Source organism: Adiantum capillus-veneris, chromosome 28, assembly GCF_014529385.1.
Source record: "Adiantum capillus-veneris isolate H3 chromosome 28, ASM1452938v2, whole genome shotgun sequence".
Lineage (NCBI taxonomy): Eukaryota > Viridiplantae > Streptophyta > Polypodiopsida > Polypodiales > Pteridaceae > Adiantum > Adiantum capillus-veneris.
Genome location: NC_140958.1, coordinates 1,556,669 through 1,580,780, shown reverse-complemented (window position 1 = coordinate 1,580,780; position 24,112 = coordinate 1,556,669). Strand labels below are relative to the sequence as shown.

The window sequence follows — 24,112 nt, the reverse complement described above, 5'->3', positions numbered from 1 at the left end:
TCCTCCATTGGTAGTGGAGGCACTCACTCGATCAGTTTCATTTATGCATAGCATTTGGGCTCTTCCTAGAGATAGATATGCTCGATTAGCACTAGAGTCTTCGCGACAACTGGCATTGCAGGGAGATAGATCATGTTGGTATGCAGAGATGGCATCTTGGTTTCAGTTACATGGCTTTAGTATGGACCGGCTACCCCCATTTCAGTACTCTCTGGATGCACCCTCTATTCCCCTCCCCTCACTAGGACAGAGATTACCAGGCTCATCAGACAGGACTTGATTCAATTGGATACGAAGAGGACATGGATACAACCTACACATGAGCTAGGTAGGAAGATGACTTTCTATAGAGAGCATCTTCTCTAACTCACGGAGGATGGTTTTCTGATCAAACTAGGATACATGGATACTCATCTATTCTACGGGATACGATGTGCTCACATCCTCACATCAGCTAGAGATCGAGACAGGTAGATTTAGAGGAGTACCCGTTGAGTCCAGGATTTGTCAGGTGTGCCAAATAGAGTCAGAGACAGAGCTACATTACATATGTCACTGCCATAGCAGCTAAAATACGCGTATTTTATTTAGAATACATGACGTCCCGTATTGAAACGTACAATACGTCTCATAGTGTTTTCTATTCCAACGTTTTTTTTGCTCAAAACGTATGTCTTTTTCTAATTGATCAATTGTGTTTTAGAGCTTCATGGTGCTTGTTTATGTATGCTATGGCTTAATATTGAAGAGTCATTGAGGAGGTCCATGAACCGCTTCTTTTGTTCTTATTAAAGTATCATGTCAAAAAAAGTTGACGTATTTTATTTTTGATTCTCAAAAATACGTCTAATACGCGTATTGTACACCACGTATTAAACGTCCCGTCCCGTACCGTACCGTAGTTGCTATGGTCACTGCCCAATATACTATGAGATATGAGACCGCTTTCACTGTCTATTCAAAGAGGGTTTTGGGCCACTTTCTAGAGTCATGAGATACCAGGATAAGAGATGCCTTGGATTATACTTACTGGAGATTTGCAAACACAGAGAGGACCTCTTGAAGAGGGGCACAATGAGAGATCGAGCGACAACGGAAGATTACAGATTTCTTTCAGTCACAGCCAAAGGAGTTAGAGCAGCCCCCAGAGCATAACAACACCAGAGGCACCAAAGGCATACTGCTTGATCGGGCGATAGAGTTGGGGCGGTCCCGTCGCCCACGGATAAGAGGGCCCTCTCGATATTGACGCAGATTGCGACAGAGGATCCATACCATACTGGCGCGACATAGGAGCCGTCCCGTATACTGATGTATATGTATATGATGCCTCGACCATCAGAGAGCTCCATTGTATCGGCTCACCCTTTGTATTCCCTTTGTATCAGCTTTCACCCCAGACCTACCCACTATTTTCTTTTCAGTCCTTTGTACTTTTTGTACCCAGACCTGGTATTAGATTCACCACATGTAACCTTTTGGTCTCATAGGTCATTTTGGCCTTTTGAAGATGTTAATATTACATCTCTCTCTCTCTCTCTCTCTCTCTCTCTCTCTCTCTCTCTCTCTCTCTCTCTCTCTCTCTCTCTCTCTGCCTATCCACAAATCTGGCGACACCCTGGACCCAGGGAACTACACGACTATCATGATTGGCCACACGATGGCCAAGCTATATGGAGCAGTACTTGAGGCACAGCTCAGCTGCTACGCAGAGACCGAGGGTTTACGAGCTCCAGGCGAGGCAGGTTTCAGACGAGCTTTCTCCACCACTGATCACATCTTCGTTCTGCGCTGCCTCATTGATGGGGCAAAGGCGCGGAAGAAGAGGCTTTACTGCTGCTTTGTGGATTTCCGCAAGGCCTTTGACACAGTCCCACGCGAGAGACTCTTCCAGCGCCTTCACAGCATTGGGGTACCAACAGAGATGATTTGGGCCATATACTCTCTACGAGAGGGTGACGGGTCGAGTTCGTTGCCCAGGCGGCTTTTCAGAGACCATTGCTAGCACCATTGGTGTTAAGCAAGGATGCCCACTCTCCCCGACACTCTTTGGGCTCTACATCGACGAGATCTCCGACTACATACTACGAGCAGGGGGAGAGGGGAGCGACTTGGCAGGTACTCCGGTCCACATCATGTTATATGCTGATGATATTGTGTTGATTTCAGAGTCACCCGAGGGCTTGCATCGCCATCTTGAGGCCTTGGACGAATTCAGCACACACAGGGGGTTGACTGTGAACCTTGGCAAAACCAAGGTCATGATCTTTCACACATCCAGTGCAGTGAGGAGCGCTGCCACCTTCACAGCAGCAGGAGGACAGGTTGATGTAGTCACCTCCTATGTCTACCTTGGCATCACATTCACCAGCCTACCAGGACCCTTCACTATGAGGCAGGTTGCTGCTGACAGGCTCACCCGAGGATATGCAGCTCTGACCATGCTAGAGCGGAGATGCCACCAGGCACACTTTCAGGAGCCCCGCACGAAGGGGTGGCTTTTCGACACCTTAGTCACCCCGGCCCTGATGTACTCGGCGGCAGTATGGGCACCAGGATTGACAGCTGACCAGTGGACACAGCTTGAGAGGCCACAGGTATGTATGATCTCACGCTTGCTCCGCAGCAAGAAGACAGTGCCACATGACATTATTAGAGCCGAGCTCGCCACACCACCTATGGTTGTAGAGGCACTATTCCAGACAGTCTGCTTCATCCAGAGGATGAGAGAGCTACCTCCTGACAGACTTACTCGTAGAGCATTTGAGGCAGCTATACAGCTATCAGAGAGTGGGCATGAGAGAGCATGGTACTCACAGGTTAGAGCATGGTTTGAGGGACACGGTCTTGACATGGAGAGCCTACCACCATTCCAGTACGACCCCCACTCACCATCTGTTCACCTCTCTCGCAGTGAGAGGAACTTGGTATTGAGACAGGATCTGTGGCAGCTATACACCAGGAGAGTGTGGGAGTCACCTGGCTTGGGGACGAGGATGTCAGATTACAGAGACCAGTTTCTCACTATACTGTCTGGGGGGTTCATACAGAGACCACGCTATATGGACACATATATGCCACATAGCTCACGGGTGGCGATTGGTCAGCTGAGAGTGGCTTCACACAGGTTAGAGATCGAGATCGGGAGACATACTGGTGTTCCCAGGGAGGAGCGAGTCTGCAGAGCCTGCACAGAGGAGGTGGAGAGTGAGGAGCACTTTGTATGTAGATGCAGAGCATACACTGAGATCAGAGGCAGGTATGAGGCCTTATTTAGAGGACAGCCCACTCTCCGAGAGATCATGGACTCTCGAGATCAGAGACAGCTCGGACGCTTCTTACTAGAGATACAGAGCCATCGGGACACACTACTACAGCCACGCACAGCTACACAGACAGAGGGGAGACAGTCGCAGCTCACAGACTTCTTTCAGAGGATTGCCGCCCCTCCCTCACCAGACACTCAGAGGGGAGTGACACTCCCACAGGCGGAGGTGAGCCGAGCTAGACGACGACCACGAGTCACAGGCTACAGGGGCGCGAGCTCCCACCACCGACAGATCGAGGAGATCCGAGCCCGGGAGCGCCGTGCCACTGAGGAGCGAGTAGCTCAGATGAGGGTTGACCCGACAGCTTTCATCCGGGTAGCCTTGGCACCAGCCCCGCCCATGTACCACATCTTACATCCCCCCATTTGTACAGGATGGAGCTAGATAGCTTGATGCATTCTCATTCTCATGATTGTACTACCTTGAGCATATAGACATGCATACACCCCTAGAGATAGAGCTCCATCCCTCCTCAGATACTCCCCTACCTACATTCAGTTCAGTTTTGTATCAGTTTTGTTTCATTTGTCTTTCCGATAGACGGATGACATACACACCATGTACATTTGATTTGTCTCATAGGCCGATTTCGGCCTGACATAGACGTTAAAAATCTTTCTTTCTTTCTTTCTTTCTTTCTTTCTCTCTCTCTCTCTCTCTCTCTCCCCAGACGGCCACGATTGAGGAGAGGGGCTACACAGCATCGACGGAGACTACAACAGAGGATTCGTGCCATACTCTCTCGACATCCAAAGTGCAGATGAGGATCGATTCTAGTAGTAGTATCTTTGTTCTAGTTCTTTTGTACCCAGACATGGTATTAGATTCACCATTTTTTAACAGATTGGTCTCATAGGTCATTTTGGCCTTTTGAAGACGTTAATATAACATTTCATTTCATTTCATTTTCTCTCTCTCACACGCACGTCCGTGCGTGCACACACATAGAGAGATCTGATTACGAAGGTATTGAGATCTCTCTATATGGGATTTTCTTCTTCAGTAGAATGTGTAACTTGTCGCTCCAAACTTGTTATATATGACCCCCCACACTTGACCCATCTTAGGAAAGGAGGTTCACAGTTTTCTTTCTTAGTTCCATCATCAAAGAATTTGATATATTACGAGAAGCTCATTTGAAAGGCACAAAATATTAGCCCCCAAAGCATAAGTGAGTGTTGTGTTATGAAAGGGTGAATGACAGTGGCTGCTTTGTGGTCCTAATGTAGCTTATAAGGTCCTGGGAGAATGAACCCTAGGTGGGACTCATTTATTGTCACCATGAAAGTGTAGGTGTCATAGACGCTTCTTGTGAGGGACATGCTGTGTTTGTTAATGCACGTTCGATGATGCACAATCCCATGCTAAGAAAAAGGCTCACCTCTATTGCATTGAGTGTGCAGCGTAAAGAGAAGCCTCAATGTGGTCTAGATATTTGGTTTCTGGGGATCAGGGCTCTTATCCTCAGGGAAGTCTTCTATGGCTGCACTACAGTAAGACGGGTATGAGGCATCTCCCAGAGAGAGTTTTTCTTTGGATCATAGGATTATACACTTCAGTCTGGTGCTATATGCATACCAATGAGACGCTGGTCCTGGGCTCTCATCTGGCGGGGAGGGACTGGGACTAACATTAGTGAAGAGTAAACATGAATCCTTTATTACAAACTTGTACTTATACACAATTTTGTACTTGTCTTACACAGAAAGAGTTTTGAGTCTCTGCTTACATGTGCCGATGTGGATACATTCTGGTAATAAATAAGTTGTATGCATACCAGATATTGATCAGCCTCACTTTGCAAAATCTCCCCCTATCAAGTTAACAAGCTACTTGGAAACAACCTTGTTAATTGGATCATCAGAGTGAGTGTGAGTTTGAAGGTAATTTGTTTAGGATGGGTAAAGACATTCATGCTCTTGTTTTTGTCCCTGGTGGAACATGCATATTATGTGCTTTCCTTGGAAGTTAATGGCATTCATCTTTTATGCTTCAGGTACGTCAGGGGACCATACAAAAGGCAAAAGAAAGGATCCATCGAAGTCACAAGGAAACGGTGAGGAGGGTATGATCTTAGAGGGCATATCAAAAGAGGTATTGCGACAAAGTACTCTCATCAGCTCCTATTGTCAACAAGGCAAAGTCGAGCAAGCTTATAGGGCGTACAAAAGTATGAAAGCAAAAGATGAAGTAGCAACCTTGCCAGCACTTATTGAACTTGTGAGTGGACTAGCCAGGTTAGGGTTATTGGAGGATGCCTTCCACATATTCATACAATTGAAAGGAATGGGTGGTTTCTATAAAAAGACAATCTATGCTGCCTTGATTATTAGCCTTAGTAGAGCAGGTCATATCAAAGAGGCAAGTGACTTACTTCAACAAGCAAGAAAGCATGGTGTGGGTTCTCGTATGGTTGTCTTCAAATTTTTAGTGCAAAACCTTGTCAGATCAGGGCACGCAAAGGCGGCATATGAACTTTACGTAGAGCTGAAGGCTAAGAATAGGGTCCCAGATGCTACCATTTTGGATGATTTGGTTTTTGCGTGGTCCCAAAGTGGTGAGGTCGATGTTGCTTACGCATTATTACAGGAGCTCATTCTGCAATCCGGCGCTTTAAGACCAAGTCTTTTTAATTCTGTTTTGAAAGGGTACTCATTGGAAGGCAGATTTACTGATGCAATGAATCTTTTCAAGGAAATGGAGGAAAAGGAAGTGCAGCCGAATGTGATCACTTACAACACTCTTATTGACATGGTAGGTAAAAGTGGCAACCTTCCAGAGGCTCTTAGGTTGTATGATACCATGAAGAAGAGAAAGATTGATCCGAGTGTGATAACTTTTAGTACGCTGATTAATCTACTGGGAAAGGCCAACTTGATTGATGAGGCCTACGAAGTGTGGACAGACATGAAGAATTTTGGAATCAAGCCAAACTTGGTCACTTACAACACACTCTTCAAAGCTCTTGGAAGGTCAGGACATATAGATGCGGCAAGTTACATTGTAGAGCAGATGGCGGAGGAAGGAGTTTACCCTGATTCATACACATTCTCAATTCTTGTTCACAGTCTGGGAAAGGCAAACAAGCTGTCTGCAGCGAAATCTTTGTTCGAAAAGATCAAAGGAAAACCTGGCGTGGTGGATATGGTCACTTACACATGCCTCGTCACTGCAATGGGTAGGTCAGGGTATGTGGATGAGGCTGTACAGTACTTTGGCGAAATGAAGGAACGGGGTTTTACGCCCAATGTAGTTGCTTATAGTTCTCTGATATGTGCGTTAGCCAAAGCAGGCAAGCTCGAAGAGGGGTATGCATATTTCCAAGAGATGGAGAATAGTGGGTGTGAACCGAATGCAGTAACCTTCAATACCTTGATACATGCGTTCGCGAAAGCGGGTATGGCAGAGCTTACAAATAAGCTAATGAACGAAATGGAAGCTAGAGGTTGTGGGCCTGATCCATACACCTACAGTAGTCTGATTGATGGGCTGGGCAGGTCGGGCTCAGTTCAAACAGCTATAGAGGTTTTCAACCAATTGAAAGTCTTGGGCACATGCCTGACTGTGGCTGTGTGTAATTCCATCATATGCGCACTAGTAAGAGACAACAGGATAGACGATGCTTTGGACTGTTTCAATGAAATGCCTCAGTTTGGGTGCTCCCCTGATGATTGGACATTCCGAGCCCTTTGTTTTGGCCTCAAGAATGCAAAAAGATTTGAGGAAGCACTGAAGCTCGAGCAGCTTCAGCAGCTTTCTGCCTCTAAACGGATTCACTTTAACAAATTTTAAGGGATGTGTTATTGAAATTGTGTTTTGTCCCCGATGAAACAGATTGCTGTGAGAGAATGTGCATGCACGCAAGTGTTTTCTGTGCGGGGGTGTGTGTGTGTGTGTGTGAGAGAGAGAGAGAGAGAGAGAGAGAGAGAGAGAGAATGAATGCCGTGGGAAAGTTGGTATGATCAGAGAGAAGTTTATCTTGGTACCTTACCTTGACCTTCGTAGTGTAGGACAAGTGAATTTCTCCCATTTCTCTTACAGTATGGCTCTGGAGGAAGTGTGCATCCTATCTTGATGGAGTGCATGCGGATGATTTTGGAGGTACAACATAAGGCTTTTCAGTCCCATCATTTCTATGAGCTGCTACAGACTGGGTTTTACAGCAGATACGTTATATCATTTGGTTTCTAGCATTGGACTACACGGTTCCGCTACACTGCCAGAGGCGGACAAAGCTTTTGGGCGTGTGTAGGCTTCCCGCAGCCAGTTTAGCTTCTACCAGCTTCCCGATTGATTGTACCTTATCATCGATGTATCTTGTGGTTGTATGGGTGTCCTTCCCTATGATCTCTCTCTCTCTCTCTCTCTCTCTCTCTCTCTCTCTCTAAAAGGTCTCTTGGGATAGTTTCTTACGACGTTAAAACTCTCTTCTTCTCGGGTGTGGATGTGCGCGCTAATAAAAAGAGGAAAATGGTATAACTTTTCTATCACCCAAGTGTGGTAGATTGGTTATGCCATTTCCCTCTTGAATAAAAGGTCTTGAGTTCAACTCTCCTCGTCGGCTAGATCTATAAGGTCTCTTGGGATAGTTTCCTACGACGTTAAAACTCTCTCTCTCTCTCTCTCTCTCACACACACACACACACACACACACGCATGCACACATTTCTTATATAATGATCTATGATCAAATTCTATGTTATTCAAAGGATAAAAGTTTCTATCCAAAAAGAGAGTTCTTATATATTGATCAATGATCGAATTATATGTAATGCAAAGGGCTAGAGAGAGAGAGAGAGAGTATTTTAGTTTCATGTACGCCTTCGGTCGCAGCAACAGTTGTGACCGCCAACTACTTGGTCCACTCCGTCTCACTTGAGCTTTCAATCCACTAGCAACCTTATTGACCGATTGTTTGGAGAGCGGGTGGGTGTTCCCATGGTAGTATGAGGTTCCTAGATTTGGTGTACTCAACTTGCTAGCCTTGGTGTGTGCATGATAGCGGGGTGCTAACCGTTGTAAGAGTTGGGGCAATCGGCACTCTAGCATTGTTTTGCTTTGGTTTCTTTTGTTCTTCTTCGGGTTTCTTTGTTGCTTTTTGTTCATCTCATCTTTGTTGTGAAGTTGTAGTACATCTATTTTACTCTTTAGAAGATAATTTCTCTTAGCTTTTTTTAGTACTTAGTAAGTTGTAGTACATCTCCCTCGATTGCAAAAGAAAACAAACACAGGGGAATCTTGGGAGATGCTCTCTCTCTCTCTCTCACACACACACACACACACACACACACACACACACACACACACATGTACGTGCACAAAATGTAGGGCTTTTAACCTTTCGTGTTACATAAAATCAACCATTAGTCCATATATAAGAGAGAAAAAAAACCTTCAAAGATATACAATGAGATCATGGGGAAAAGTTCCAAAACAAACAGCATGATACATCTTGTTTAAGGTACTAATCAAGAAGTGAAATGTAGCTAGCTTGCTTGTGTTAAGTCCACACAAATTTGCCCAAAGTTGTGTCCACCTCGAGCGATGAAGTGAAAATCACAATATCCAAGTATGCTATTGATATAAAGCATTTGTTGTAACCACCTCCTATAGCAGCTCACAAAGTCCAGGGATTGTGAAATTGCTCGGTTGTGTCTCCAAAATTATCTGCATCTACTCTTAACATTTCAAGATGTAGGAGGAAGCAAATCATGCACCACTCATGCACCACAAAAGCCAAGGAAAGGTACCAAGATGCTAAGGTGGGTGATAGACAAACATTGTGCACGCAAGTGAGTGTGTATACGCTATATTGTTACTCAAGCGAATTAGGCTCCGAGATAGATTAACTTGGACTCATAAAAACGATCTTGAGTAGTTTGTTAACCTATCACAAACTCACCATAGACAAAAGATATGTAATACAAACTTGGAATGATTGCTTATTTATGAAAGGAGCTTTAAGTAGCTCTATAGCCTCACGCATTCACATGTGGGATAATCCCACCTCTTCTCTCATTCATTCACACTCTAGTGACTTTAGGACAAAGCCCATACCTTGCAATCCTCTCCTTGTAGTTTGGACAAGGACAATACAATGAAGATTTTATATCCACTAAGGATGACACTGGTATCCACACAGGATGTCAATACGTATCCACAAAGGATGACAGATCCATAAAGGATGATAAAAATGGTATCCACACAAGGTGACAAAAAATCTCCCCTTGAAGTAGAAATATTTGTCTTTGAAACATGCATGTCCTCCCCCTTTTTTCTTCATCTAATTCTTGGAGTCTTCTATCCACACCTTGTTGGTGACATCGACATGCCCTTTCTTGAGATTTATTGAAAACAGGTACAATGCTAAAACACTGATGCAAAAGAACTACTAATGCACATGCTAATGTTGTTGTTGCCGATTTTCCCTCCCCTTGAGGTGGAATTCTCAAATTCCCCCATGGTGCCTTGGAACGGTCTTTGCACTTGACTCTCCAAGGCTTGGTCTTCACTCCGTACAAGTGCACAATGACATTATTCTACTTAATGATAGATGTAGTGCCATGCATTGAAAATGGTGCTTGGTTGCAAATTTTTTAAAGAGTTAATTGCTAGAGAGAGAAATTTTTGTTTATTTATTTATTGATAAAGTACCTCTTCATGTAAGTGAAGTCATCCTTCACAAAAAAATTTGTGTTCTTTGATGCCCTTGAAGAAGCTTTGAACTCCTTTAGTTTTAGAATGTTTGAAGGAGCCCACTTGATGCTCGAGAGAATCCTTGAAGTTTCCTTTAAAGGACCTTTGAAGGGCTTTTCTTGACGTGAAGCTTGAAGATGCCTTCGAGTGGCCTTGAAGCCTTTTTTGATCCTTTGGTTTTGCTACAGTTCGATGGGAATGGCCCTTGAACGGTTCAGAGTCTTGGATGCCTCTGCAAGTGTGATAAGTTGCCAAGGGTAATAAGCCCTTGTAGGGGCTTGGGGTGCAGTGGGAACAGCCGGCAACAAGAAGCGAATCCGTTCGAAACCTCATCTATAATTTACCGCATGGCTCAATTCCACCCACGTTGCCCACTTAAAATAGGATGCTCAAGTTGAACTCACAACCCACCAAATGCAATGACAGAGTCAACCCACCTAACCAAGGTGCCCAACCCCTTTTGGGTGATTACATTTTCAAAAAATAGAGATCTTAAATTCTTCCATGTAGTAGTGCACATACACAAAATGAGCACACATACCCAATTATAACATAAAAAATGGTGATGAGCTTGATGGAGCTCTCAACTGTCAGATTGCAGAGATCTGGAAGGCTCTATGGAGAGCTTGTGAAGGTGACTTCGAGATTAGGTGAGCAATGCACGGTGATCACGAAATCAGAGAAATTAATTGAAGATGCAAACTACTAGAAAATCGACACCAAAAAATAACTAAACTGCAAAAGTGGATACTAATCGTCTCCCTAATCAAGCCTACCTAGCCATGGATGGTAGTGGCCTTTTGGGTGTGCCAAGGACATGCCCACACATAGCTAGATTAGGGTTTAATTAATGAGAGATGCAACTAATGATGGAAAATACCAATGGATTGTAACGATGATTAAGAAATCATAATCACTTGAATGGAGATGCTAATCACCAACACACAAATGCATAACAACAAACCTAGCTAGCACACCATAGATTTGATACCACTTGATGGGAATGGGATTGTGCTAGCTAAGGTGGGTGATAGACAAACACTGTACACACAAATGAGTGTGTGTAGGCTAGATTGTTACTCAAGCCAATTAGGTTCCAAGATAGATTAACTTGGACTCATAAATACGATCTTGAGTAGTTTTCTAACCTATCACAAGCTCATCATAGTCAAGAGACATGTAATGCAAACTTGAAATGATTGTTTATTCATGAAAGAAGCTTTAAGTAGCTCTGCAGCCTCACACCTTTACATGTGGGATAATCCCACCTCTTCTCTCATTCATTCACACTCTAGTAACTCTAGGACAAAGCCCATACCTTACACCAACTTCCCCAAGGCCTCACTAACTTAACTCGCAACAACTACAAACCGGTCGATATTCTAAAGTAGCGGGCCTTAACCATTGTTTGCGGTTGTGTGGTATCATAAACAGGTTCTCTCATTCAAAAGGATCCTCATGTAAAACCTACACTCTGAATTTGATCATGAGAGCTCTCTCTAGACTAAGAAAAATGTGATGTCCTCACAATTGCAGAAAAAACATGTCCAGGAGGTCTATCTACTAGGAGTTGTTATGCCTCCTCGCGCCTTTGTCTCACCACATGTTTGTAAATAAGGAGGCCACATGTTCACCGCACCTATCCCTATCTACCTGTCTATCTGTATGTTTGCCTTTGTCTTTGTCTCCATGTCTGATAAACTTTAAGTTGTTGCACTATGCTACTGATGACTTTGAGTCCTTCCCTAGGATCTCTCTCTCTCTCTCTCTCTCTCTCTCTCTCTCTCTCTCTCACACACACACACACACACACACACACACACACACACACACACACACGTACACGCACACGCACACGCACGCACGCACGCACGCATGCACACACACACACACACACACACACACACACACACACACACACACACACACACACACACACACACACACACACACACACACACACACACACACACACACACACATACACGCACACGCACACGTGCACGCGCGCACACACACACACACACACACACACATTTCTTATGTATTGTTCTATGATAAAATTCTATGTTATTCAAAGGATAAACGTTGCTATCCAGAGAGAGATGCTATCCATAGAGAGAGAGAGAGAGAGAGAGAGAGAGAGAGAGAGAGAGAGAGAGAGAGAGAGAGAGAGAGAGAGAGAGAGTATTTTAGTTTCACGTGTGCCTTTGGTTGTAGCGACAGCTTGTGGCCGCCAACTACTTGGTGCACTGTGCCTCACTTGAGCTTTCAATACACTAGCAACCTTATTGACCGATTGTTCCCGTGGTAGTATGAGACTGCTAGATTTGGTGTACTCGACCTTTTAGCTTTGGTGTGTGCATGATGGCGGGGGGCTAACCGTTACCGGAGTTGGGGCAATCGGCACTCTAGCACTATTTTGCTTTGGTTTCTTTTGTTCTTCTTCAGGTTGCTTTGCTACTTTTTGTTCATTTCATCTTTGTGAAGGTGCAGTACCTCATTTTTACTCTTTAAAAGATAATTTCTCTTAGCTTTTCTTAGTACTTAGTAAGTTGTAGTAGCTTAGTACATTTCCCCTTATTGCAAAAGAAATCAAAAACAGGGAAATCTGCCCAAAGTTGTGTCCAACACGAGCGATGAAGTGAAAACCACAATGTCAAGTGCTAGGTATGCTATTGATATAAAGAATTTTTTGTAACCGCCTCTTATAGCAACTCACAAAGCCAAGGGATTGCGAAACCGCTAGGTTGTGTGTCCAAAATTATATGCATCTACTCTTAACATTTCAACATGTGGTATATTACAAGAGATGTAGGAGGAAGCAAATCATGCACCACAAAAGCCAAGGAAAGGTACCAAGATTCTAAGGTGGGTGATAGACAAACATTCTGCACACAAGTGAGTGTGTATAGGCTAGATTGTTACTCAAGCGAATTAGGTTCCGAGATAGATTAACTTGGACTCATAAAAACGATCTTGAGTAGTTTGCTGACCTATCACAAACTCACCATAGACAAAAGATATGTAATGCAAACTTGGAATGATTGCTTATTCATGAAAGGAGCTTTAAGTAGCTCTATAGCCTCACACATTCACATGTGGGATAATCCCACCTCTTCTCTCATTCATTCACACTCTAGTGACTTTAGGACAAAGCCTATACCTTGCAATCCTCCCCTTGGGGTTTGGACTAGGACAATACACTAAAGATTTTATATCCACTAAGGATGACACTGATATCCACACAGGATGTCAATACATATCCACAAAGGATGATAAAAATGGTATCCACACAAGGTGACAGAAAATCCTCCCCTTGAAGTAGAAATCTTCGTCTTTAAAACATGCTTGTCCTCCCCCTTTTTTCTTCATTTAATTCTTGGAGTCTTCTATCCGCACCTTGTTGGAGACATCAATGCCAATGTCGCCCGAGCCCTCTCTTGAGCTTTATTGAAAACAAGTACAATGCTAAAAACACTAATGCAAAAGAACTACTGATGCGGATGCTAATGTTGCTGTTGCCGATTTTCCCTCCCCTTTAGGTGAAATTCTTGAATTCCCCCATGGTGCCTTGGAGCGAACATTATTCTCCTTAATGATAGATGTAGTGACATACATTGCAAATGGTGCTTGGTTGCAATTTTTTTAAGAGTTAATTGCTAGCGAGAAGTTTTCCTTTTTTTTTTTTTGGTGAAGTACCTCTTCATGTAAGTGAAATCACCCTTCACAAAAAAAAATGTCTTCTTTGATGGCCTTGAAGAAGCTTTGAACTCCTTATCTTTTGAATGCTTGAAGGAGCCCACTTGGTGCTCAAGAGAATACTTGAAGTTTCCTTTAAAGGGCCTTTGAAGGGCTTTGCTTGAGGCGAAGCTTTGAAGATGCCTTTGTGGATCATGAGAGCTCTCTCTAGACTAAGAAAAATGTGATGTTCTCACAATTGCAGGAAAAACATGTCTAGGAGGTCTGTCTACTAGGAGTTGCTATGCCTCCTCACGCCTTTTTCTCACCAGATGTTTGTAAATAAGGATAGACCATGCCTATCCCTATCTACCTGTCTATCTACCTATCTATCTCTATCTCTACCTCTATCTTTGTCTCCCTGTTTGATAAACATTGAGCTGCTGCACTCTGCTACTGATGACTTTGAGTCCTTTAATCTTTTTCATGTAGTCAGATATGGTTCTTCTGCTACTCAAAACTTTGTTGGGTCTTGGTGGTTGTGATGGCCTTACTCTTATGTGACCCATCTTATGACATCTAATACATTGGTTCGGTCTTTCAATAACCTCAATTCTCTATGAGTGTAACACCCCTTTCCACTCAAAAGTGATGATGGTATTTGGAATTTATGTGGAAGGGGAGATAGCTAGAAATAGAACCTATTTGCCTCACTAGAAAACTGCCTCACGAGAAGTGGAATCCCATAAATAGAACACATTTGCCTCACCATGTTTGGCAACCAAAACTGTGCAGATAGCTTCAGAAAAGAAACTTTTATAAGGCACCATGAGACTTGATATGTGTGTTCAAAAGTAGCTTATATCAAATCTGCATACCATGGATGCAAAAAAATCAATGTCCTTGAAAGTGAGACGAATAGGACGATCTCATTCCCTGTGTCTTCATCTGAAGTGGATAGACTGCATTTGAGCCACTCCAAATTTTGATCTTAACATAGGAGCATTCAACATGACAACAATGAAGTCTTTGTGAGAGAAAACCTCAATACCTTCCCCTATGTTGTGCTCTAGAGCCTTTCATATCACAAGAGATGATGCCATGATATACTCGAGAGAGATACTTTGATTTGATGGCTCAAAGTTTACCCTAACTTGTAACTTGTAACCTTTTCCACCTCTCCCCTCAATCAAACCCCTATCCCTCAAAATGTTGTCACGCATAAAGGTGTGATCCTCCTAAATGTGTCAAAGAATGAAGGTTTGTGTGTGTATATGTGAGAAAGAAATGTGTAAGGAAGTGTTTGTGTGTGGGTAAGCTTGTGTGAGAGTATGTGCAAAATTGTAGATGATGGAAACCATGCAAGTGGTGTGTGTGTGTGAGAGAGAGAGAGAGAGAGAATGTGAGAGACTGTGTGCAAAGGGATAGGACAACGACATCTGAGAAAGGAGGGGATGATGAGGGATCGAGTTTCCTCAACAAGCTGAATGAGGAAGTTAGGAAGCGGTAGGAAATAGGTTGCTGTAGAGTCCAAGGGATGGTGCTTCAGAGTAGTAGTAATAGCACCTAAACCTAGCACTAGCGATTGCAGCAATAGAGGTATCAGTGGCAACACGAGAGGTCGTGACAAAAAAGATGTACACATTAGAGGCTTTTGCAATAACAAGGGAGGCGATAGCGTGTAGCGGTGGGCGGGTGACGTTATTGAATGTGGCGGTGGCTTGTTACGCCCAACGCACTATATTGCAATTACTCCTAGTAAGGGTTAGCGTAGAATCACTATCAAGACACATGTACGATTAGTGTTTGACAAGGCTAGGATTTTATTGTAGGTTATGTAAAGGGCTAGGGTTTGTTTTTAAGTTTCTCCTCTCTCTCTCTCTCTCTCTCACACACACACACACACACACACACACACACACACACACACACACACACACACACACACACACACACACACACACACACACACACACACACACACACACACACACACACGCATGCGCGCGCGCACACACACACACACAACATTACCACTTTTCTTTCTGTTTATTTCCTAAAACAACTATACTACCTATTACTCCTATCATCTTTGCTACATATTCCCACTTAAGTTAAAAATAATGCCTATTTTGGGGCTACACTGTGTGGGATGGAACCCCTAATGGATTATGATGGCAAAGCCACAAACGTGGGTAATTTTTTAGCTGGAAGCTATTAACTTGGCTTAAATTTTACTCTACAACTGTGCCTCACTTACCCTACCATGCTAATGGCATGCGAGCTGCTCTACTCTACAGAATCGGACCTCATCAGAGGCGGCTGCATTTTGTTTTCCCCAGTAGGAATGACACCTAGCCTACTGAATGCTTGGTATGATGTGGATACTGCTTGCTACACACCATGAGTGATCATGATCTACCTTCTTTTATTTAAAGAGGTGATGGCACATTCTACCCCTCACTTAGCCTTGTATGTGTTTTATTTGCGTAAACCTAAAAGTGTGGACTGTGTGTATTCACTCTATGCTGTGTCGATTATGGATCTTGCAACGCAACCTACATAGGTCGGTTACTATATATTGGGCTTGGTATTTTGGTTTTCTCCCCTTTGTACATATTGTTCTAAAGGTGATATAAGCACCCGTGCTTACGTGTAGGTATACCTTGTGCCTTAGCCTGGTGAGGCCCACTGTGTGGGTGGCTAAGCTTGACAGCGTGTGGCATTAAATGGTTGAATGATATAACACTTGGTATGGTTAGGCTATGGTTTATTGATCCCGCTACTATTTTTGGTTATGAGAGGTCAGCTTAAATAGTTCACTATTTTCAAAAAAATGAGGTGGCACCTTAGGTATTGGGGGTATGGGATATTTGTTGATTGGTTTGCTTTACAAAGGATGCCACCTGGCCTGTTAAAGCATTACTCTGGTGATTCATAAAGTGATGAGATATCCTGTCGCAAACACATATTGTTCAATAAGAAAATGGGGATGGGGGGTTATGCCTCGAAAGCATAATGTTTTGGATTTTTTGATGGTACTAGTTGTCTACACAGTGTTGTTTTCTCTGACATGATAAAGGTCGCGCAGAGGCGTGTTAAACTGTCTCTCCCAAATTGAGTACCATATCAAGAAATTTTTATGGCTAATAAGTCATGGTGGTAAAAACGTATTACTCCTTGGTTAATAGATTAAGGACCCATGCGTTAATAATTTTCTGATAAAACCTGCTTTATGTCGGCAACTATGGTGTTTTATGATGCTTGTTATTACTGTGCTTTTTATAGAACTCTGTGAATAAAGCTCTACACTGTGCTTGTATACGTTGTTTTGATGGGGTGTTACATTACACCTTTTGACATTCACATGTTAGGATATAGTCTATGAGACTAGCCCAAAGGGCGACTATTCTTTATACTTCATGGTTCGACTGTCGATTTGGCTAATACCGTGTTTATATTAGGGAGGTTGCCACTTTGTATGCTAATCAGTATGGCACAATAATTTTTTGAAACTAAGAGGAATAAAATTAGTGTATTTTTTCTTCCCATTTGGCATACAAGCTAAGGTAGGTTGGATTCCATAAACCCTAATGGGCATATATTATTCAAAATTTGTCCTAATAACAGAGACGAGTTTGATACTCTTAAACTATTAATGGAATTTTCTAGATATCTAAAGTTTTTTTGTTTTGGTTACTATGGCTTCATATACTTAAAAAGCAAGAGGAAGTGGAGCTTGACATATCTGGCAAAGTAATACTCAAATGATTGATGAGTTGTTATAAGGGTTAAGACACCTTGATCAGAAAGGGTAGTGGCCCTTTGATCAGGATAATATGTATACTATTATGATGATAATTAGAAATATAATCTTTGGGATAATAAAACATTTTTACATAAAATTTGGAATACATGAGTACTTTGGACAATGGTTTTAAGTTTAAAAAGTTGTAAGATGGACAGGGATAACAACTGGTATAGTCCATTGATACCTGTAAAACACATCCAAGGCTAACATATTTGTTGTCCTGTTTGGATGGATGCAGGTAAGGACTCTATCTTATCTTGGAAGTTTTTTGGCTTAAAGCAATTGTCTACACATGATTACATGTACATCTACTGTTGGGGAAGTACTTCTGATATCTGTATACTGGAATGAGGCACACACACACACACACACACACACACACACACACACACACACACACACACACACACACACACACACACACACACACACACACACACACACATTAGTGACTTCTTATGAAGTAATTTTCTTTGAAATTTTGCATATCTTCCATTTATTTTTGTTGATATATTAGCACCTTATCTCATTAACTTCTTCTTTGAAATACCTTAAATTTTTGATTGGGCACTTATACACACATAGTAACTACTAGCAGTGTATAGTTCCCAAACTCTTAAACACACTCACATTGGTCATTTTAATGAGCCATTTTCCTGGATAAATTTCTCTTAACACATGGTTTGTCTAGTTCTTGTAACTCCATTTAATCTGTGGGAGTATTTTTGGGCTATTACCCTAGTGCATAAAAAACTATGGATATTGGTGGGACTTGTCCCCTAATTGAGTTCTCTCTCCCCTTAGGGGTGACCCTCCCCTTAAAGGGTTTTAAGTGGTCTGCCTGGCGTGGCATTTACTCGAGCTCATTTCCTTTTGTGGATCTATGACGAGTGTAGCGCAATAGTGTTGTTTGCTTTTCTCTCCTTATTGACTAAACATGCGGAGTCATTGATTCTATTCATATTCCCCCCGGGCCTTCCTTCCCCTAGCCCATGCTTTCATGTGGCTTACTGTACCCTTCTCTCTACCTCTCCCATGCAACTTAGTATGGGCCTATTTGTAGCTCTATGGTTCTTCTGGTGCCATAGCCTCTACTGCCTTAGATTGGCTCATGCTTCTTTGTTGAAGAAAGTGATGACTTTAAGTGCGATGGACGTCGACAAATGCTACCAACACCTATATGAAAAGGTGAGGGTGGGTTGTCCCCTAATCTTTGTATTAATTTTTCATTTGATGAGAGAGGGTCGTTGATTTGGCTTGCTGACCTACAATATAGAATTGGTTGAGAAATTGAAGGCTTCAAAGGTTAGTGCCGAACTGCATGTAGTGGTTTTTTTTGTTCAAAAAAATAATTTTGGCGTGTCGATTGATCTGGTTTCTTTAATATGAGCCACTACGTGATTTCACGTAATATTTTTCTTAACTAAATTTTACTGCAAAAATCTCTATGCATTGATCTTTATTTGGTATAAGAGTGGTAGAAATACTTTGGAAATCTAAGAGATGCATGGGGAGTTTGACATAAATTAGTTTAAACTCCCTATGTTGGCCTCTATATTGTGTCTATCTGTCGTTATTCATTGTAAGATGCGGCTTGATGTGGGTCCTGTGCACCATGAAATTGATCGAGAAAAAATATCCTTCTCTAATGCCCTTTTGCTGAAATTTCAACGCTCTGTACCAAGAGTGGCCACAAGGGAGCTCAAAAAGCCCAAACAGGGGTCCTTGTTTGGGTATTTTGCACACCCTTGTAGACACTCTTGTTGAGGGCCCCATGGGCCTTAACATGGCAAAAAATTACAAAATTTAGGTGTTTGAGCATGATACAAGTTTTAGTTTTTTTTGTCAAAATTCTAAGTGTTGAACTTTTTGGCTGTTTTCAACAACTTTTAGCTTTCAATCGGCTCCGAATTTTTCCGGGCTTGTCTCACATGAATTTGTTCATCTCATCACGCTCTTCGACCATCATGTGATGAAAAAAAGTCACATCTTTCTTGGATTCTCCAAATATCAACGTGCAAGTTGGCAATTTCTTAAAAAAAGATGTAAAACATATATTTTTTACTTTTTCCTTAATCTATGGGTTCGAATGAGCATTAAAACCATGGAATCTGAAAAATACTCAAAAAACCAATGTTTTTCATTGTGTTAAGGACTCTATTTCCTACGCACAAAACTTTCCCAAAAGCTTGCCCCTAACACCTTCAAAAGTGGCTTCCAAGGAGTGCCCTCAATCAAAATTTGAAACTGAAGAAAAACAATCAGAATGAACTCCTAGACCGTATAGAAACTTTAAAAGAACCAAAATTTCCTTTAAAAAAACGTTATTGCTAGAAATTTGAAAATAGGCCCCCCCTTGGACTTCCCACAACGATAGAAATCAAAGGGTTCAAGGAGAGAGATGGTGTCACAAGTGCATGGTAGGAATCTCATCGAGGTTTATTTTGTAAAGATCTCTTGTACTTTATCATGTCTTCTCATGTACAGTCTTACCAAACAAATACAAATTCACACTTTAAATGACTACAAATCTTATTTAACTTATCAAACAATCTGAAATATGGTAGACCTAGAGTGCTCTTACACATCAACAAACAAAAAAGTCCAATTTTTTTCTCATTAGCTTTGATAAACATACATTCATGGACAACTTCCAAGGGGTAGTGCAGTCGTAGTTCTTGTATCCATTCCATGACATGGTATGCTCATGGGGTAACCTATCACATCTTTGGTGGGGGTGCCCTCATGTTAGGAAAGGGTGTGTTCCTAATGAAAATCTGTTGTATTGTCCTACTAGAGATCTTTCCATGTTAGTATAATGATTTTTGGTGTAGTGGGAGCCACATTGCCTTAGGAGAGCTTTTCTCCACCATAAAAGATTCATATTATGCCAGTTCCTTGAGCCATTCTTGCAAACATCGTCACTCAACTATTATGGTCACCTTGTATCATGACACATTAGAGACCTGTTCTTCAAACAAAAACATGTATGAATTCAATATTTGCAAGCTGTATAATAAAAGACTTGTTAAGTATGTGTTGTACAAATTTGCAAGTATTTCCATCCAATTGGGAATAAACAATCCTAAAATATACATTAGGATGAGATCAACCACCTCTAATAAGCATGGATTTGAAGCACCTATTTGCAAACTGTAACAAAGAAGGTTATTTGAGAGGAAAAGTGGTGACACTTGATCTCTCTAACCTTCACCCTAAAATAAACAATCCTAAAATATACATTAGGATGAGATCAACCACCTCTAATAAGCATGGATTTGAAGCACCTATTTGCAAACTGTAAAAAAGAAGGTTATTTGAGAGGAAAAGTGGTGACACTTTACCTCTCTAACCTTCACCCTTTCACTATTTGTGCACAAAAGGTTGTGTAAAAAAGAAGGTTATTTGAGAGGAAAAGTGGTGACACTTTACCTCTCTAACCTTCACCCTTTCACTATTTGTGCACAAAAGCAACCTTTGTATCAAGCACTACAAAACAAGTAGAGGCAACACCTTAAACTTCAAAGTATATGATAAGAAGAACACAACCAAAAGTATTAAGTATATTGTTCCTTTACACCAAGGGGTGTTTCTTTCAAATATGTGATGATATTGGCAAGCTTCATTATGTGCACATCCTTTTTCTGCAATTGTTCTTGGAGAGTTTCAACCTCCCTCTTCAAAGAGGCAATACTTTCTTGTAATACCACTATTTTGAGCTAAAGAGCTTGACATTCGTGCATCCACGAATGTAAAGAAGCACCTATATCCATACACAACCAATTGCAACAGCCTAACAAGCCTACTTCTCCCCTCTTAAGATATTGAAGAACCATCAATATTTGTCTCACCGATGGTACGACGTTCCCGGAATGACCTGTGCTCATCCTCACATGTGGTCTATGGTGCAAACGCCGTGACAAGAGAATATGTACGCTTTTGTTGTGTGGAGTACATGGTGGTGGAGGCACACAATTTGTGATGTCCATGAGCACCATGGCAGCTGTTTCGTGAGTAAGCAAAGGATGAAAAGAGAGAGGGGGGAGGGAGAGGGAGGAAGATGGGAGGAGAGAAGGGGGCAGGGAGGGAGAGAGGAGGGAGGAGGAGGAGAGAACAAAGGTTTTTTTTTTTGAGGGGAATGTTTTTTGAAAAAGTGAACTTTTAGTGCTTGTAGGTTTAAAAAAGGTCAAAAAATTATTTTTTGATATGTATATATGTTGGGGGGGAATTTTAAGTAAAAAATAAGTAAAAATGAATATAAAAAAAAAGTCAAATTTTGGCTCTTAATGACGCACGTTTTTGCTGATGTGGCCACACCCCTTTACTCCCTTCACTTTCAAAAAGCTAGAGAAAGAAAGTGACCTCCTACGTCCACATCCTACATGTATCTAAAAAAAGGCTAGAAAAGCCTACTCAAAACTAGTTTCTTGAATACCCTTGTTTCCTCAACCCTACACAACATTAGCCTTAATCCCTAAAAATTAAGATTCCTTACAACGCCCATGCAAAGTCCATATTTCTCCTAATGTTAATCAACCATAACTTTTACACTGCAGTTTCGTTTGAGAAGTCTTCTAGACCAACTTGTAAAGCATTTCAAGCACCACATCCCAAGGCACCAACATGACACTTTGAACACCTGGACCTGCCATCTCAATTATCCCCCTTTGAAGCCCTCTTGGCCTAAAAACTACATCGGGAATAAATTTTTGCTATCACCTACATGTCTTGGTCTTCCATATCTCCTTTAGCACTTTAGCTTGCACTCATAGACACCCACATCACTACATAGGTCAGTACCGACCAACTTTGAATGCACCATCATTGCCCACCCTCCTTGTTGAACATTTATGTTCAACCACAAACAAGCTTATTGGCTTAAAAAAATGCAACACCAAACAAACACAATGTGCACACCAAACCTACTACCATATGTACAAAACCTATCACCTATCACCCGCTACCTTTGCTTAAGCAGGTTGCCCAACCCCCTGAATTTTAGCATAGCTTTCACCTGGATCAAAGACTTGGCTTTGATCTTGTCCTTCCAACACCCTCCTATAGTGTTGTACCCCAGAACATAGCCAATCATGCACAAGAGAGATCAGCAAGAGAGCCTTTGATGGCTACTAGAGGATAGATGTGTGTGTGTGTGTGTGTGTGTGTGTGTTGTACTAAACTTATACTTACACACAAAAGAACATAAAAGTTCAAAAGATAGTGGTCTTTAGACAAAGGACATAGATTAGCACAAAAATGACTCTCATAGATTCAATTTTGCACATCAAAGTGTGAATGAAGGATCATTCTAGTGCTTTTGTACATGAGATGGTCAAGATAAAATGGTTATAAAGTAGAGGAGGCCAGGTTCTTCAATGACCAACGTCAGCTAAGCCAAAAAGATCATAAGTAAAGATAGAACTCTTACTTGCATCCATATAAACAGGACAATAGATTTGTTAGCCATGAATACGTATTATAGATGTAAACAAATCCATCAGTTGTTATCCATGTACTACTTAAAAATTATCTAGCTTAAACCTACCATCTAGAGTGTCAAATAGTGCCAAGTATCAATACCCTACAAAAGTACATTTTTTCATGCATGGTCAAGAGATAAAGATGTGGTGTTTGATGTACAGAGAGAAAGAGCCTCCCCCCCCCCCCCCTCTCCCCATTTTTCTTTGTGTTCAAAGGCCTCACAAATCCTATGCGCGTGCCCTTGTGGCCCCTCTTGTTGAGGGGCCTTAAAAATGGCAAACACATGCTTTTTTAATGCATGGCCATGACATAGAGGTGTAGTGTTTGATGTACTCAAAGCAAGACTACTCCCCCCCCCCTTGCTCTGCATTCAAAGGCGGGTCAAAGACCTTACAAATTCTGTGCACTTAATATTAATCACTAGAAATCAACCAAACAAGGAGCCAGTTTTTACTTCCTTGTGTCCACCCCCTGTTCTTAGTAAAGGCATGGCCAAACAACTAAAATATGCTTTCATTTGTCATTTTAAAGGCCTAGGGACCCTCAACAAGAGGGGCCACAAGAGCACGCAAAATGGCCAAACAGGGACCGCAAAATGGCCAAACAAGGGTCCCTGTTTGGCCATTTTTCACACTCTTGTGGCTCCTCTTGTTGAGGGTCCCTAGGGCTTTAAAATAACAAATAGGACCTTTTTTTAATGCATGTCCATGAGATAGAGGTGCAAGGTTTGATGTACTTAGAGCACCTACCCTCCCCCCCCGCTCTGTGTTCAAAGGCCCTGAGCATTCACTATGTAAAATTTTCCTATATCACGTGCATTCACCAGCATGAATTAAAGGTATCCCTTATAGGACCTATCTACACATGTTTCTATAACTTTACAAGAATATAAAATCCTTTTTGTTGAATACATGTGCTATGTTACATATACTTTAGTGAACTCCTCGGGTCAAAGGCCTCACAAATCATGTGCACTAAACATTCAACACTAGAAATCGATCAAACAAGGAGCCAATTTTTACTTCCTTGTGTCCACCTCATGTTCTTGGGAATGTTTTGGTAAAGCCAGTTCTTTGGTATTTGAAACCACATGTGACCCCTAATGTTATAGTAT

The 24,112-nt window shown here is 42.0% G+C and overlaps 1 protein-coding gene across 1 annotated transcript in view; it reads left to right on the top strand.

Moving 5' to 3' along the window:
- The window catches only part of LOC147419980 (uncharacterized), a 110,192-nt gene extending 103,054 nt beyond the window's left edge, over positions 1–7,138 (top strand). Inside the window, exon 4 of the mRNA XM_086504113.1 lies at positions 5,326–7,138. Coding sequence (XP_086360239.1) covers positions 5,326–7,121 — 1,796 coding nt within the window. The 3' untranslated portion in view covers positions 7,122–7,138. The remainder of the gene's footprint in view (positions 1–5,325) is intronic.
- Positions 7,139–24,112: the final 16,974 nt, after the last annotated feature.